This window comes from Candoia aspera, chromosome 3 (genome assembly GCF_035149785.1).
Source record: "Candoia aspera isolate rCanAsp1 chromosome 3, rCanAsp1.hap2, whole genome shotgun sequence".
Taxonomy (NCBI): Eukaryota; Metazoa; Chordata; class Lepidosauria; order Squamata; family Boidae; genus Candoia; species Candoia aspera.
This window is the reverse complement of record NC_086155.1, coordinates 20,750,545-20,768,024: the sequence shown is the minus strand read 5'-3', so window position 1 is coordinate 20,768,024 and position 17,480 is coordinate 20,750,545. Positions and strand designations below refer to the sequence as shown.

At 39.4% G+C, this 17,480-nt stretch overlaps 1 protein-coding gene across 1 annotated transcript in view; it reads right to left on the bottom strand.

Moving 5' to 3' along the window:
* Window positions 1-17,480, bottom strand: part of PREX1 (phosphatidylinositol-3,4,5-trisphosphate dependent Rac exchange factor 1) — a 132,688-nt gene that overhangs the window by 82,184 nt on the left and 33,024 nt on the right. Inside the window, exon 6 of the mRNA XM_063297090.1 lies at window positions 13,489-13,622. Within this exon, the coding sequence (XP_063153160.1) occupies window positions 13,489-13,622 (134 nt within the window). The remainder of the gene's footprint in view (window positions 1-13,488; window positions 13,623-17,480) is intronic.

Below are 17,480 nucleotides of genomic sequence, written 5' to 3'. Positions count from 1 at the left end.
AGTGCACCATACTGGCTCATATGGGACAATAAATCTCAGCTGTTCCCTTAGAAATCTTGCAGGACAACCAGTAGTGTCCTACACAAATCACAATGACCTCAAAATGACAGCACATATGTGTGGTATCATCATGCAAATGCTGCAAGCAAGCCTCAGCTAGATAAATCTTCCTAAATCTCACATTGCTTTGTATCAAGGTGGGAATCAGTCATGATTATCAGAACTGATCTCTTAAAGACACTTCTTTTGTCATAATTATTTGGAAATAATTTTAATGCAAATGGAAAGCATCAAAAGAGCTGGCAAGTTACCTGATTGCTTGTCTAAAATATTATGCGTGCTGTATTCACAAAACTTTTTCTGTTCAAAGTACTTATCATTCATAGGCTTGAGATGTCCCTTAATTGGGGGGTGGGTGTGGAGGGACAGTCTGCAATTCCAAAACCCCATTATTGTGATGTTTGGACCATTTCCAAGGGCTGGGACTCCAAGCTTCCCTCACAGCCATCTTTCTACCCACAACTCCCCAAATCCCCCCTTCTCTTCAGGCTCCCTCCCTCCATAATTCAAAGTGAGTTGTTACTGGATTTTTCTGTTCTAGTACCTGGTCATCACAGTTATCTTCTATTTCAAAGAAATAAGCCCGTTTAAAGATGAAGAATCAATACAGGTACAGAGTAGGCAAAGAAGCTTTGAAGTTGCAATTAAAAATTAGGACCTAGTCGTAGCCTTCTCCATTATGTTTAAATGTACTGTATTTCTGTTTCAATTCTAATAATTATTTCTACATTTTCATTACACCAATAAATAAGCATATGCAATTTTGGGATATAAACTGCTGAACATTATTTTGCTCTTATATTTTAAGCACATAAAGACATCTCCAACACTCCTCCAATACAACAATACAAGCAATCTCTGTCAAAAAGCCCTTGACCTTATTTTATACCTACGTAATTCAGATCACAGTTACAAGCAGACTTCCAGGAAAAAGACATGCATCAATTAAGATACCTTCAAAATACATTTCAGCAGAACTAACAAAAAAACCACATGAATCTCCATGCTGTGAATAACACCAGAAGAAAAAAATAGGTGCACACAACAGCATCCAAAAAATGTCCATAAAAACTCTCTTCCATTGAGTTTAACAAATTCTGTGCACCTATATATAATTAGAGTTACACTAAAATAGATATAGCAGTTTAGGGAAGTTCTCTTTTCACTTATTATTTACTTATAAACTTTATTACTATTCTAAATGTTTTATTTAAAGAAGACTACAATTGTCACCTTTCCAATCAAAGCAAATATTTGTAGCTCAGGGTTGAACTGTGGAGCCTTTGGTGCTCTCTGAGCCTTGTTGTTTTCTTGCAGACATTTCATTGCCAGACTAGGCAACAACTTCAGTGCAAAGAGGGAGTGGGCCTTGCTCTCAGTTTATATCCTGTGGTTTGCTCTGCCTGTGTTGGTAGGGGTGTTGTTGTCTCATTGGGAGTTCTTTGATTGGGCTGTTGTTTGCTGCTTGGTTGATTGCCTGAGTTAACAGTTCCTTGATTAGGGTCTATTGTGCTGTTTGATGGTTCATCTGGTGTTAATCCTAGTGTTGATTTTTGCATATCTGGGTGTTGATTGCTGGCAAGGGAGTGTACTGGTCTTTTGGCTTTTCTTTTGTCTCTTTTGAATGTTGTGTAAATGTTGCTTACCTCTATGTGTCTGTTGATGGTTGCTTTGTCTGAGTGCCGGGCTTCCAGGAATTCTCTGGCATTTTTGGATTTGGCTTGGTTTAGGATGCTCACCGTTTCCCAGTTGAAACTATGGTTGAGTCTGTCCATGTACTGTGAGATTAAGGAGTTCTCATCGTGTCTTCTGACTGCTAGTTGGTGTTCGTGGATGCGCTCTGCTAGTCTTCTGCCTGTCTGTCCTACACAGTGGCTGTTACAGTCTTTGCACTGTATGTTGTAAATAACTCCTGTTTTTTCTTCTTGGGCTATTGGGTCTTTTGGGTTGCTTAATATGTTTTGAAGAGTTTTAGTTGGTTTATGTGCTACGGTGATGCCATGTGGTTGTAACAGTCTATTGGTGGTTTCTGAGATGTTTCTGATGTATGGCAGTGTTATCCTTTTCACTTTTTGATAAATTTGAGTGGGTATAACATAGCTAAAGGGCTTACAAAGAAACCCAGACACCTCACAGAGGAGAATGAACATTCCATCAACTCCCCACTACAGTGCCTCCAGAAAATCAAAAACATAAAAATAGAAGAAGATGAGATCATGGTATCATTCGACGCTACAGCTCTCTTCACCTCCAGAGACCCGGCACTAGCAAAAGTATCCATGGCTGCAGTTCTGCGCAACACATCTGACCTAGCCAAATACACCAAAACAGAAATACCCAGGATAATGGACCTCATCAACCTCTGCCTTACAACCTACTTTCAGTTTGATGGAGAAATATACCAACAGGTCAAAGGAACACCCATGGGATCACCAATTTCAGGACTTATAGCAGAGATCATAATGCAGCGTCTGGAAAGGATAGCACTCCCACACATACAACCCAAAGTATGGATCCTGTATGTAGATGACACTTTTTTCATAATACAAAAGAAACAACAGGAAGAAACCCACAAAACCATCAATAACATCTTTAATGGAATAAAATTCACAAGGGAGGAAGAAAACAACAACTCACTACCATTCCTGGACATCCTCATCAGCTGAGGAAATGATGGTAAGTTAGAAACACAAGTCTACAGGAAAGCTACCCACACCAACCAAGTGCTCCATTACCAAAGTAACAATCCAACCTCCCACAAGAGAAGCTATGTAAGAACATTATTCAGACGAGCATATTTATTAGTTGCGGTCAATGACCAGCAAAATTTAAGAAAAAAGCAAACTACAATCAAGAAATACAATAATAAACTGCAAACTAACAAAATATATCACATAATAATACAGCATTCACTTTGCCATTACTGTATTAATGCATTTGTTACCTTATGGGGTGAGCCTAAAACATTAGAAATTATACGGTAAGAAATTATAAAATAAAAGTAAAAATATATATCCCCTGACAAAATTTAAAAATACGTTTTAAAATAGGGAGTTATTTCTTTGTCTGGATTTGTCTTATTTTCATTGCAGCAACACAGAATTTGGCAACTGTACACATAATGTAAGGTTTTAAATCCTGAAGTAGATAGTTCACATAAAAATTATCTGGATACCCAGGGAGTTTTTCTATTAGGGGCAAAATGTAAATTGACCTGATATCCCTATAAAATTTACAGTGTAGCAGTACATGTAAAATGGTTTCTACTTCCTCTTCACCACATGGGCAGATATGCTCAGCTATGGGGGCTTTGTTGTATCTGCCTTGGAGCAGTGCAGATGGGAGAATATTGAATCTGGCTTTAAAGAATGCGATTCTCAACTTAGGAAACGTTAAATTTAGGAGATATCTTGCTGGTTCCCCTACGCCCCTGTTTATCCAAATTCTGTTATGTTGTGGGAGCCTATTAAGTTCATTCTGGAACTCCATGTCCTTCATTCTTTGGATGACTATTTGTTTGGCTTGATCATAGCCTAATGATGTTAAGAGCAGAGGAGAGAGTCCATACGAAGCCAGCTTATATTCTACCGCCTGCTGCCAGGGTGAAAAGAAATTATCTATTAGGACTAAAGGAGTTAAACCAACTGGGAAAAGTTGGATTTTTAGCCAATAATTTATCATCAGCTTCCAGGCCCTCACTTGAATTGACGGCATTCCTGTCTCGAGCCTTAACTGGGCATTTGATGTACCATTGGGTGAGGCCAAAAATTAATCGCAGGAATTTTGTTTGGACTGTTTCCTGCGGCACCTTCTTCATATAAATTCCTATTTGTGCCCTGTAAAGAATTTGAGCCAATGTTTTGGCCTCAAAAAGTTTTAAAGCCACAGTTACTAATTGTCCTCCTCCAGTATAAAAAAAACGTTTAATGGCGTTCGTTGACCTGAGGGCTGATTACGTTACGTAGTTCTGGTGTGCATTCCAAGTACCTTTCGAGTGGAAGACCACCCCAAGGTATTTAAATACACTGACCTGTTCTAGTTTATGCCCTTCTACTTTCCAGGAATGCTGCCTAGCTCTCTTGGCAAAAAGTAGAATTCAGACAAGCACTTACGCACTGCAGCAACCCAGAACACCAGAAAAAGGAAAAAGATCATCTGTACAGCATCTTCCAACAAAATGGGTACCCACTCAACTTTATCAAAAAGTGCCTCACCACCCAACCCACTACAACCCAACCAATAGAAACTATGAAAAGGATAACACTGCCATACATCAGAAACATCTCAGAAACCACCAATAGACTGTTACAACCACGTGGCATCACCGTAGCACATAAACCAACTAAAACTCTTCAAAACATATTAAGCAACCCAAAAGACCCAATAGCCCAAGAAGAAAAGCAGGAGTTATTTACAACATACAATGCAAAGACTGTAACAGCCACTGTGTAGGACAGACAGGCAGAAGACTAGCAGAGCGCATCCACGAACACCAACTAGCAGTCAGAAGACACGATGAGAACTCCTTAATCTCACAGTACATGGACAGACTCAACCATAGTTTCAACTGGGAAACGGTGAGCATCCTAAACCAAGCCAAATCCAAAAATGCCAGAAAATTCCTGGAAGCCCGGCACTCAGACAAAGCAACCATCAACAGACACATAGAGGTAAGCAACATTTACACAACATTCAAAAGAGACAAAAGAAAAGCCAAAAGACCAGTACACTCCCTTGCCAGCAATCAACACCCAGATATGCAAAAATCAACACTAGGATTAACACCAGATGAACCATCAAACAGCACAATAGACCCTAATCAAGGAACTGTTAACTCAGGCAATCAACCAAGCAGCAAACAACCGCCCAATCAAAGAACTCTCAATGAGACAACAACACCCCTACCAACACAGGCAGAGCAAGCCACAGGATATAAACTGAGAGCAAGGCCCACTCCCTCTTTGCACTGAAGTTGTTGCCTAGTCTGGCAATGAAATGTCTGCAAGAAAACAACAAGGCTCAGAGAGCACCAAGGACTCCACTGTCACCTTTCCACTGAGCTATATTTATACTTGCAATAACAACTGCTTTACCCTAAATAAAAAGAATGCATAGGGTTCAAATTCGATAAATTAAAGGCTGTTTGGGGGAGCAACCTGCTAAGACCCAAGATTTTAAAGAAGGGCTGAATACCATCAACTATTTGCAGGAAGCACAGAGACACACTGTTGAAACAAAGGAAATCCATTGCTATAGTATCTCTGATAGGTAGCAATCCAGATTAAGAATCCACTATCTTCCAAATCTTTCATATTTATTATGGTACTATCAGGGCCACAACTGGGGGGGGCAACCGGGGCATGTGCCCCAGGCACAGTGCTGGGGGGGCACCAAAATGAGCGCTGGGGGGGTGCCAAAATGGGCGTGGAATCCATGTTTGCCCCAGGTGACAGAGACCCTAGTTGCGGCCCTGGGTACCATTGTTTTATCTTTTAAACTACTGTTTGTCACCCAGAGTTACAAGGTTGAGATGGGTGGCCATAGAAATTGAAATAAATAAATAAATAAAGTCCATGAAACTGTGAAAATACCCATAGTACCACAAAATTCTTCTCCATTAGGTAAAAACCCCTGCTTTTCATTTTAATTCCGGTTTCTTGTCCTTTCAATGCATGTTTGTTTGTGTGTTTGTTTGTTTATCAAATTTCATCACTGCCCATCTCCCCAAAACAGAGGGACTCTGGGCACTTTACAATAAAGCTAAAAAGGTTAAAATACAATAAAAACAAGATATGGTACATAAAATATAAATATAAAATATAAAATGGCATCAAGATGGCAGTTAAAAATTCTAATTCAATTCATAAATATATGAGGACCACTTTAAGGCGCTAGCCACCTTAAAGTGGTCCTCACATATTAATGTTCTACCCACTAGAGTGACAAAGAATGCATTTATTAAAACATCTATGTGGCATTTGAAGAAATGTATCAGGTCGTTATATATAGTGATTCTTGAAAACTGTGAGGATGGGTAGTACCAATGTTATACTGGACAGTTTCAGTGCAACAAATTGCCTCCTGCAAGCCTCCTGCCACCTGCAATTGGGATGGGGATAGGAATATATATGCCACCTCCTGTACTGGGTACTGCATAAAAAAATACTGTATCCTAAACCTGTTGTGGAGGTGTATTTTTTAAAGGAAAAAATGCAGGCACATAATGACAGATGGCAGAAGAATAATTGGCAACTAAAAATACGATCCATTATTGTGACAGGATGTGAAACCATAGTACTATTAGGGTGGTTGGTTACGTATGTTTGTAGACATGTATGTATGCATGTATTGTATTGTATTGATTTATATATCTGCCCATCTCTCAACTGCTTTTGTTTAATGGTTGTTTGATTTGATTTGAGACAACAGTTCTCAAGGCTGAACCAAGAAAGCATGCAACATCAGAAGATTCAGTTTAAGCAGAGACCCTGGATGGTGCTGCTGCTAAAAGTACAGAACACTTAAGAACTGAATAATAAGAGTCCTGCTGGATCAAACTCCATGTGGGTTGGCATTCTCTTCTCCCCCAAGGCTGGCCAGGATGTTTCTGAGAAGCACACAGTTAGAATACAGACTTGTCCTCATAATATTCGTAATAATAATTTAATACCATCACGGCATATCACTGTAGGTGACAATGATAAAAACAAAGAAGAGATGATGGCAAAAGATGACAAAAACCAGGCAACAGCAAGGAGAAAACACTCACTGCCCAGAAGAGGGACTTCAATCACTTTCACCAAAGGCCTGGGTGAACAGCCAGGGCTTCAAGGCCCTCCAAAATACCAGCAGGGTGAGGGCCATCCAAATCTCAGGGGGAACCTCATTTCAGAGGACAGGTACTGTGGCAGAGAAGGTGCACTTCCAGGGTCCTGATTGATGGCATTGTTTAATTGAAGGAACCTGGAGTATGGCAACCCTGCCAGGTCAAATCATCCAGGCAGATACTATGGGCGTTTCCTCAAGTAACCAGGCCCTATGCTATGTAGGGCCTCTAGGTAATGACCCACACCTTGAATTGCACCTGGAAGCAAACTGGCAATCTTTCAGCTTGTGGAGCAGAAGGCATGCTGAGGCATGCTGATCACTACCTGCACTGCTGCATTGTGGACCAGTTGAAACTGTAGTGAGCTGTTCAGAGTTGTGTTTTAAGATGGGCAGCCATACAAATCAAATCAAATCAAATCAAATCAAATCAAATCAATCAATAAATAAATAAAGTTTTCGGGTGGTCTTCAAGGGCAGCACCACATAGAGTGTATTATATTAGTCAAGCTGTGAGGTGACTAGGGCATGAGTGACTGTCTGAAAGGCCTCCTGATCCAGGAGAGGGCACAACTGGCACACCAAATGAAGCTGTGTAAAGGCCCACAGCTGTCACCTCCTCATTGAGCAGGAGCTGTGAGTCCTGGAAGACCCCCCAGATTGCACACCACTCTTGGAAGGGGAAGTGCTACCGCATCCAAGGTTTCTCCAGATCTGGGTGGACCAAACACTCACAGCCACTCAGTCTTGATAGGACTAAGTCGGAGACAGTTCTTCCCCATCCAAACCTCACACAACCTCCAGACTCTGGGACAGAACCTCAACAGTCTCATTTGGCTGGCCTTAGATCAAAAGATCTAACTGGGTGTCATCAGCATACTGATGATACCAAGCCCCAAACTAGTGGATAATCTCACCCAGCTGTTTCATGTAGATGTTGAAAAGAAGGGGAGAAAGGACAGAACCTTCCAGTACCCCACACAGGAGGGACCTAGGGAGCAATCTCTTTCAACCAACCAACACCAACTGAAATCCACCCCAGAGAAAGAAAGAGAACCGCTGTAAAACAGTGCCTCCTATCCCCAACCTACAGTGCTGGCCCAGGAGGATACCAATAATGATGGTATTGAAACCCACTGAGAGATCAAGGAGTACAAGGACAGATGCACCACCCACATCCAGGCTCCGCCACAGGTCATCTACAAGCAAGACCAAGGCTGTCTGAGTAGTAAATCCTGGCCTGAAACCTGACTGAAAAAGGTCTAGATAATCCACTTTCTCCAGGGTTCCCATCAAATGCAACTGGCCACCTTCTCAACAACCTTCCTCAGAAAGGGAAAGTTGGAGACTGGACAATAGTTATGGAGAACAGTTGGGTCCAAGGACATTGCTGAAATAACAGGGTTTTTGTTTCTTTTTGTTTGTTGTTGTTTTGGAAGTTTATTTTGCAAGCTTCACAGTGATCTGTCCAAGGTTCTGACACGCCTTTGACCTTACTTTGCCTTTTCAAGCCTGAACAGGTAAATGTGACATTAGATATAATAAAGCCCTTCTTTCTAGTACTTTGGATTGGCATTCCTGAGGATCCTAATGCTGAGCTAGGGCAGAACAGAAATCTTCATAGATACTTGAATTATTTGGGTTGACCTACTGCTATAAAAAAACTTCTTTAATATTATAGATTGTGTCCTCCTACTTTAGCAGCCCCCTACTTTAGCTGATTAGTAATGTCTGTGTGTCAATTAAAGATGATCCTCTTTAGGGTTAGATCAGGAGCAGGGTGGGCAGGGGAGTATACCAGCATAGAAAACCTTTCTATGTTTATGCTGGTCTATGACTGTAATGAAGATTTGATTTGATTTCTCATTTTACAATATTGGATCATCTATTTCCACCAGACTAACTTTCATTCCATGCAGTCTGTATTTTTGAAGCATCAAGCAACATAAAAGCATAAGGTATAGTTTTTAAAGGATAGAGCAGGTGGCAGTAATCAGTGATTTTACACCGACATGACTATGAACTGCAAAACAGAACATGTGAGTAAGTAAACTTGTGTTAGTAAAATTACAGTAACAAATTATAACTAGAAAGGCTGATTTTACCATCCCCCAACAATCCTGCACATATACCTGCATGGGTGTGGAAATTCTACCCGTGATGCAAAGAACATTGCTTTAGTTGTGTGTGAGTAACTAACCCACAAAGGCAAAGGCAACCTTGTGGTTTTTCTCCATCAAATACTACCACCCTCCTTTTGGGCCAATTGATAATCGATGGAAAGGCCCATGAAACTGTCCCGTGCATTTGGCTCCAATCTATCATGATCTTGGGGGCTGCAGCATGAGAATTGGTTCTAACACTAGTCTGGACATATATCCATCAGAGAGCACTGTTTGAGGTGTAGTAGACATTAAACATTATTTATTCTATTAACTTACTGTAAAATTCCATATTTGAACACAGTATCTGACTAGTATGTCAACTGTTGAAGCCTGACGCTAACTAGCTCCAGCAAGTAGGTAGACATTCAGCTCCATTCTCCACTGAATTTAAATAGCAGACAGACAGATGAACCATCCAAAATTATAGCAGCTTTGCCACATCTAAATATATCTCTTAAATAGTAGGTAGCATGCAGCATGCTCCTCTACTTTTTAATGAAAATCAGATTCTGGAGATTGGGACAGAGCTTGCTTTGGAATTACAAAGAATATAAATACAAATTCTTTGGGGAATTGAATATGTCAGAGCTACCATATTGATCTCCAAGCCAAACTGCAGAAAAGTTGCTCACTGGGGCCTGTTCTGTACAAACAAGAGCACTCTCTCAAAAGGCAATAGAACATTTTGTTTCCCAAAACTCAGTGTTCTGGGAAAACTGCCTGCAGAAAGGGAGGGGCTGTATTAATCCAAGCTGCTAAACAGAACCAGGAGAAAATAAGGCTGGCAGAGAGAGAGTCAGGAAGACTCCAATGAATGAGGAGGAAGTCAAGATTTACTAGTAAGGAATAAGGGGATGCTTTTGCTCAGCACATGGAATAAATGGTATTTCTATTAGACACAGTCTAATACAGGATTTCTCAACCAGGGTTCTGTGGAACCCTAGCGTTCTACAAGAGGTCACTAGGGATTCCCTGGAGATCATGGTTTATTTTAAAAATTATTTCAAATTCAGGCAACTTCACATCAAAGAGTTTCATTCTTTATTTTTAGTTTAAGAACACTGTTAATGCATATATAGAGGCCTACACATGAAACGGATATAATTTTGTAACTTCTGGCCTATATTTGAGCCTGAATGTGCAGTGGTTCCCTGAGGCCTGAAAAACATTTCAAGGGTTCCTCCAGGGTCAAAAAGTTGAGAAAGGCTGGTCTAATATATCTAAGAAGATACTAGGTTAGGGAAGGCTACTGTAGACCAGGAATGAAGAATCTCTAGCCTATTAGCCTAGTCTGCTCCAAGACTAGGCTTTGAGTAGGGCACTTTCCCCTTTCTACCACTATTGCTGAATTTCACCCATTCTTTTCCTTCCCCTTTAAAGGAGAATGCTCTTAAATCCCTTTCAGAGTATAGATAAAGCCAACAGAAACTGATCCTGCAGGGTCACCCGCAGAATTAGCTTTACCTCATCCATGTCCTGACATTCACTTGAAGGGAAAGGAGGCAGCATGGATGAAGCCAGCAGGATGACCCAGAGCCAACTGCACATCCCACAATCTTATATGGCATAGATTACTCTTCCCAACTAGTCTGGTGCATGCCTCCCCCAAGGGGGAAAGTGCCTGTTGGATGGCTCACCAGATCAGTCAGAGAGCTAATTTCAGCCCTCAGTCAAACCTAGTTCCCCACCTACAGGATCAGGAAGATTATTTAAAGATACAGGTAACTGAGCTCAAGTTTAAAGATTAAAACAAAAGGGAAATAAATATGAAAATTGAGTAATCTACTATATCAATCTTAGCATCTGCAGTTTCTCTTGACTTTCATGAGAATGATGAAAGCAACATTCAGAGCAGTGCAAGCACCGCCCCTTTGGGGTGAGCATGTGTTAAGCCCCACACAGCTGGGCAAGATCAAGCAAGCAAGAATTACACCGACTTCAATAAGGTATCCTTAATGCAAATCTTGGGGTAAATACAGGATCTTGGAAACTGCAAGAGGAATGTCCAATCCTCATTTATAGTGAGTTCATTAAGACTGAGTCTCTCTGAATGATATGAAACTTTTTTTTCACATCTGGGCTGAGTTGCTGTTGGACTCCCCTTCTGACTCTTCATTGTTTCTATCTCTCTCCCTTTCATTATTTTCCCAGCCACCCTCAATCTCTCATATCGCAGCATACATAGAAAAGGGGCAGAGGTTGCATCGAAACATGATAATGCTGCTTAAGTCACTCTGAATCCCCTCCCTTGCAGCCAATGGTGCCAATCTTCATTATCTTCAGCAAAGATGTTGTTAGTGAAATGAAAGCCAAAAAATAAAGCTCCTAACCCATGCAAAAGACAAGGCTACATTTATAGTGGGGGGGGGGGAGGGAGAGAGGGAGAGAGGGAGAGAGAGAGAGAGAGAGAGAGAGAGAGAGATTACATTTAGAAATTACTATGCAATACCGGTGGTTTTCTTGCTACCTCAGGTTTTTTTTTTTTTTTGCCTAAGATGTTCACATAATCCACTTGTGTTCTTTCACCTCAAGCTTCAAAAAGCCTCCAAATCGTGGAGTCCTTGGTGCTCTCTGAGCCTTGTTGTTTTCTTGCAGACGTTTCACTGCCAGACTAGGCAACATCTTCAGTGCAAAGAGGGAGTGGGCCCACTCCCTCTTTGCACTGAAGGTGTTGCCTAGTCTGGCAATGAAATGTCTGCAAGAAAACAACAAGGCTCAGAGAGCACCAAGGACTCCACAGTTCAACCCTGAGCTACAAATATTTGCTTCGATTGGAGCCTCCAAATCGTTTCTGCCCACATGCCTGATTTCACTTTGCTTCTGCAAAGCTATCTGTTCTCAGGTACTTTCCAATTATGTGACCCAGTTTCAGCACAGAGAATTCCTGCCATGCACAACCAGCTCCCAGCATTTCCCTTAGGTTCAGATGGCCCTGGCCCCCTTAGCCTCCCAGAGGCTGTTCAAACCCGGCTTTTTCACAAGTATTAGTGCCATGAGTACTGATGGTGAGCAGGAGGGGGCCCCTATCCAGGGGGAAAAACACATGCGTTTTTCCCCCAGGATAGGGGCCCCCTCCTGCTTACCATCAGTACTCATGACAATTAGGGCCAGAAAGTTTGTGTCTTGGTTATTTGTTTCTTGTAAAGGTAGTCCTTGACTTACAATCGTTCTTTTAACGACAGTCTGAAGTTAAGATGGCCTTGGAATGGGTGCTTTATGGCCTGTAAAGCGCTTCCAAGTGTCGCAAAACATCACACCCCCCCATGGTCACATGATTGCATTTCAGGTGCTTGGCAACCAGCTCGCATTTACAACTGGTTGCAGCATCTCAGTCATGTGATTATGTTTTGCAACTTTTTTGCTGTTTTCCAGCAAAAACCACCCACTGAGGAAGCTGTATTTGCTTAACATCCACAGTGATTCGCTTAACAATCACTGTAAAAATGGTCATTAAATTGGATTCGGTCACGTGGTGACTCGACTTACAACTGCAACAACTTATGATGGAAATTCTAGTCCCGATTGTGATTGTAAGTTGAGGACTACTTGTATTGGGTTATTTTAATTGGTTTCGGATTTTTATATTGTTTTTGTATGGGCTGTTCACCACCCAGAATTATGTATTTAAGATGGATGGCTGTATAAATTTTCTAAATAAATAAAAATAAATAAATCCCACAACAGGAATATGCTACTTGTAAACTCCAACCTACATTCTAAGCCCCACCAGAGCCTTCTCTGATCATGACTGCCAAAAATAAATTTTTTAAAAAAATGCCTGATGTTTTGAGGGGGATACATGAACTTTGTAGAATACACATTAGCATATGCTTACCATAGTTTAAAAAAACAGAAGAATCCTTCTTTGTAAATAAGGCTACCTTTTATGTTAATTAACTGGGACTACAAAAGCTTATTTTAAAAAAACAACAGCGGAGGATTCCTCCTCTCCTTCACTTTGCATATAAAAGCTTGGTCTCAGACCTTCCCCCCAAAAAAGTTAGAACCCCAGGCCAAGGTAAGATTGCCCTTTTCTTTTCTAAAGTCATACTTCTAGAACCCTAGCTCTCAAGATGTAAGGTGAGTCTTCTTAAGAATTATAAAAAAGAGATGCTCCCTTCTCCTTAATCCAGAAACAAAATAAAACACTTATTTCAATGTATTTATTATCTTTCCTTAATATACAAAAATTGCTCAATCATGTCCGATTCTCAGAGACTGCCTGGACAAGTCCCTGCAGTTTTCTTGGCAAGGTTTTTTCAGAAGTGGTTTGCCATTGCCCACCTTCTCTCAGCCCTAGGAAGGAGACAATGACAACCACTTCTGAAAAACCTTGCCAAGAAAACTGCAGGCAGTCTCCGAGAATTGGACATGAGTGAATGAATTAAAAAAAAATATATTAAGGAAACTGAAGAACTGATATAGACAGTATACTCACCTGGATTTCCGCTTGCAATAAACAAGAAGGTTATCAAAAAGAAAGAATGTTCTCTCCTGGATGTTTCCTGCTGAGATTTTTAATAAGTTTCCTTGAAGCAGGGGCTGGGTGGAGATGTCTGTCAAGTTGGATCCCTAGAATACAAAAGAACAATTTCATGTTTCTACCCCATTACAAAAGATTTTATCAGAATTCTGAAGTCTTGAAGTTAATCAAATCTATCTTTCAGAGCAACAGCTGTCTTAGAAATTATTTGACTAAATATGATGTTAATATTCTTTTTTGATATCTCTCAAAAAATCAAGTTTTAAAAGGTAACTTAACTTCTCTACCCTAGTGCCCTCCATACAACTGAAATATATTTGCGAAGATTTATTTTAATTGAATATACATCTAAACAATTCAGTAACCAGAATTCACTAAGCTATATATATGGATATTAAAAACAAACAAACGAAAAACCCAAAGATAAAGCCATTACATAATAAAGCCAGTAGCAAGGAGCAATAATACTTACAAAATAAAACCAGTTGCAAAATAAAACAGAGTAGAGATATAAAAGCATTAAAATAGTTCTTTAAAGCCTAAGAATAGAAAAGGTTTTACTTATCACCCCCAAAGAGTGCCAGATAAGCTGGGGTGCACAAGAGGAGACAAATGCCACCTATGAAAAACCTTTCTTTCAGCCACCAACTTGCTACAGTATATTATACAGTATGTATGCAGTATGTTATATAAATACAGTATACAGTACTACAATGGCCATAGGATGCAGGTAGATAGATACTTATCAGCCTTGCGAAACACAGACTGATGAGCTAATTCTACTTTGCTGTAAGGTTACATTAACAGAATCTTGCAAGTCTGAAAGTACATTTCTCCCCTTTTGCAAGACATAACAAAGTTAAGTAATTTTATGATTTGAAAAACTGGACGCTAGAGGGGACTAAAGATTCTAGGCAGAGGAAAAAAACACACGCCTACCTTTTATGTTAATTAACTGGGACTACAAAATGATGCAAAACATTGTTAACATTGAAAATATTAAAGGAGACTTTTGAAGAATTGAGACAGAAATTATCAAAGGAGACTTTTGAAGAATGGAGACAGAAATTAGTAGCCACAATATCAACAGTGTCAGTCACAATGTCTGCTTCTATGCATAGACTATGTCCAAAAGATGTTATTGAAGAAATGACAGGTGTGGAACAAATTTTATCTGACACACACACACACACACTGCAGCTCTTCCTCCTGTCTCTCAAGATCATTCCCACATACCATTACAGTACTGGACTTGAGATAACCTATTCCCAAGAAGTTTAGAGCTTTAAAAATTAGAACCAGCACATTGATTAGGAAAATGGATCGGCAGCCATTGCAAACAGCAGACCATTACTATAATATATTTTCATCTGCCACCTCATATTAGCAGTTCAGCCAACTTGTTTTAAACTGAGAAAAGTCTCGAGGACATTTTGAAAGACATCCTTGCATATACTGATTTGCAATATTCCAAATCACAAGGGAGGTGAGTATCAGATATAAGTAATCCAATTTCACGTTACTACATATAATATGATTTTCTAAGCATGAAAATATGTAGGTAATGTGCCCCAAATAACAAGAAGTAATTCACAATCAGCAAATTACTCAACTAATTCAATTTATACAAAACACAAAACAAAAAATAGAGAAAGTATAAAAAATATATTTCTTATTTTGTAATGTGATTGGCAGGCTGATGTTCACTGCCAATCACAGTGAACATCATTACCTTGTGGGGGGAGATGGGCGGTGTTAAAAATTTGATAAATAAATAAATAAACTTCCTTATCTTCAGTGCAAACCAGACTAAGGAAGTATATTAGATAATGTAACCTACTGATATCTTACTGGAAAAAAAAAAGAGAAAACCAGTCCAGAATTGTGAAACACATGCTGTCAGCAAAATCATTTTCTTTCCATTTTCAATGCACCCACATTAGCAGTGGTTGCATACTTTCAGAAGTGGGGTGGTGGCTGAGTAGGCAAACTCTAGCCAATTTAGCAGATTTAATGAAGTACTATTAGTAGTAGTGGTAGGACGAAGGAGCATCAGCATCAGCAGGAGGCATTTACATAAGTGTGCAAAGACGACAAAGCTTGGAGAGACTAGTTGGTTCAAATAATCTGCTAACTGGTGGAAAATGTGAGACAAACTTTAAATCAGGAACTTTCTGGCTCACAGATCAGCCACAATAGCAACTATTATACCACATTCTGAACTCCATTTTGAAGGTCCTGCTGATTTTGAGTTCAGGATCCCATAAAGTTTATTTCAAGTAAATGAGGCGGCATCTATGTCTGACACAAGAATGATTCTGAATTCCAGAAACAAATCTTTGAATAGGCCTGTCTGACCCACCTATCAGCTTTTTTTTCATATCATGTAGCCTATAGTAGTTCAGACAGGTATATACTGTAAGGTATCTCTGGTTCTTAAAGATCAGTCTTTTCCAAACTAGTGTTTTCCAGATGTGTTAGATAGGACAATGAAGATTTAGTCTAGCACATCAGTTGGGGAAAGCTATTAAAGGGCATAATTTTAATGTTTTGTTTGAAATTCATGCAGCTGCATCCATGCTTAGTTATACTTAATTATCCAATGAAATCAAAGAATGGAATTTGGTCATAATTGGCAAGTGAGGTTACAGACAAAGTGTTTAGTGAGCAAATGTGATGCACCTCACCCACCAATGATCTAACCAAAGAAAGGGCAGTAACAGGCTGCATGCAACCCCCATAAGCATAAATTGCTTATGGGGGTTGCATGCAGCTTGTTACTGCCCTTTCTTTGGTTCTGTTCCTCTGCACCCCAAAGAAACACCACTGAAATTTGGCAACAGAATCAGCAAATATTGGTGGTGAAATTTCAGCCTATTTTCTAGGTTTTTAAGTAGTTTTACTGATAGAAAAGGGAGTTATTTGCCTATGAGAAGCTTGTACTCTCATTCTCAACATTAAACCCCACCAAAACATGGGCTAAAAAATATCAACCATGCTCCTTCCAGTGCTGTAAATAAAAGTCAATGGACCAAGCTGCAGGCCTCAATCCATTAAGCACTGCCTGTCATTGATATAACCCAATATACAGAAAAATTCAAAACCACTAACTAAAAATTCAAAGCATCAGGTGTGCAACATTCCTTTACTGATGGAAAACAGAAAAGACACCATTAGAGGAAAAAGTAAAGTACGTATTAAAAAGGCACTAACTCAATAAGTCTAACAATCAAATGCAAGAGTAACTCTGATATCTGTGTATTTTTGTAGCTTGCTCTGCATACATATTTGTCTTTTTTAAAAGTACGGTATTTGTAGGGACTTTCCTTCTATACTGTATTCCTTCTGAGGTTAGCTGCTGGTTACAAAAATTTTGAAACTATATCAAATTAAGATCAGCTTCTAATATAGACAAGCTTTTAGAAGTAGACTTTGGGGATTTTTTTTTATAGTGCAAAAATACTGATGTTATCTTTTGAACTCATCAAGCAATGGAATAAATCAGCAGGTTGGGCTTTGATGATTAAATGGTTTAATTTTAGAGAAATAATTTTATTAAAAGTTTAATTAAGAGTAAGAGATTAACTTTTTCATATACTTTTATATCTGGGATGAAGAAGGTCAGACATCACCTGTCTTTTATACTTTTCTATCTATCCTTGCACTGTTTTAGTTTTTCCTGTTTCTTTTTAGATCTGAATTCTATCTGTTTTATATTCTGTATTTTGTATTTTAATTATACTTTGAAGAATATTAATAAAACTTTAATAATAAAAAATATTAAAAAGAATAAATCAGCAGGAAGCTTTTGTTTTTTTTGTTTAAAAGGAAACCCTGATAAATATATCAGAAATTCTTTTAATTCTCAGAATCTTTGTTGTGGGCCATTTAAATCCTTAAAGCAATGCTTAGCCAATCCCATTTGTTCCCTTGTTATTATTGTTATT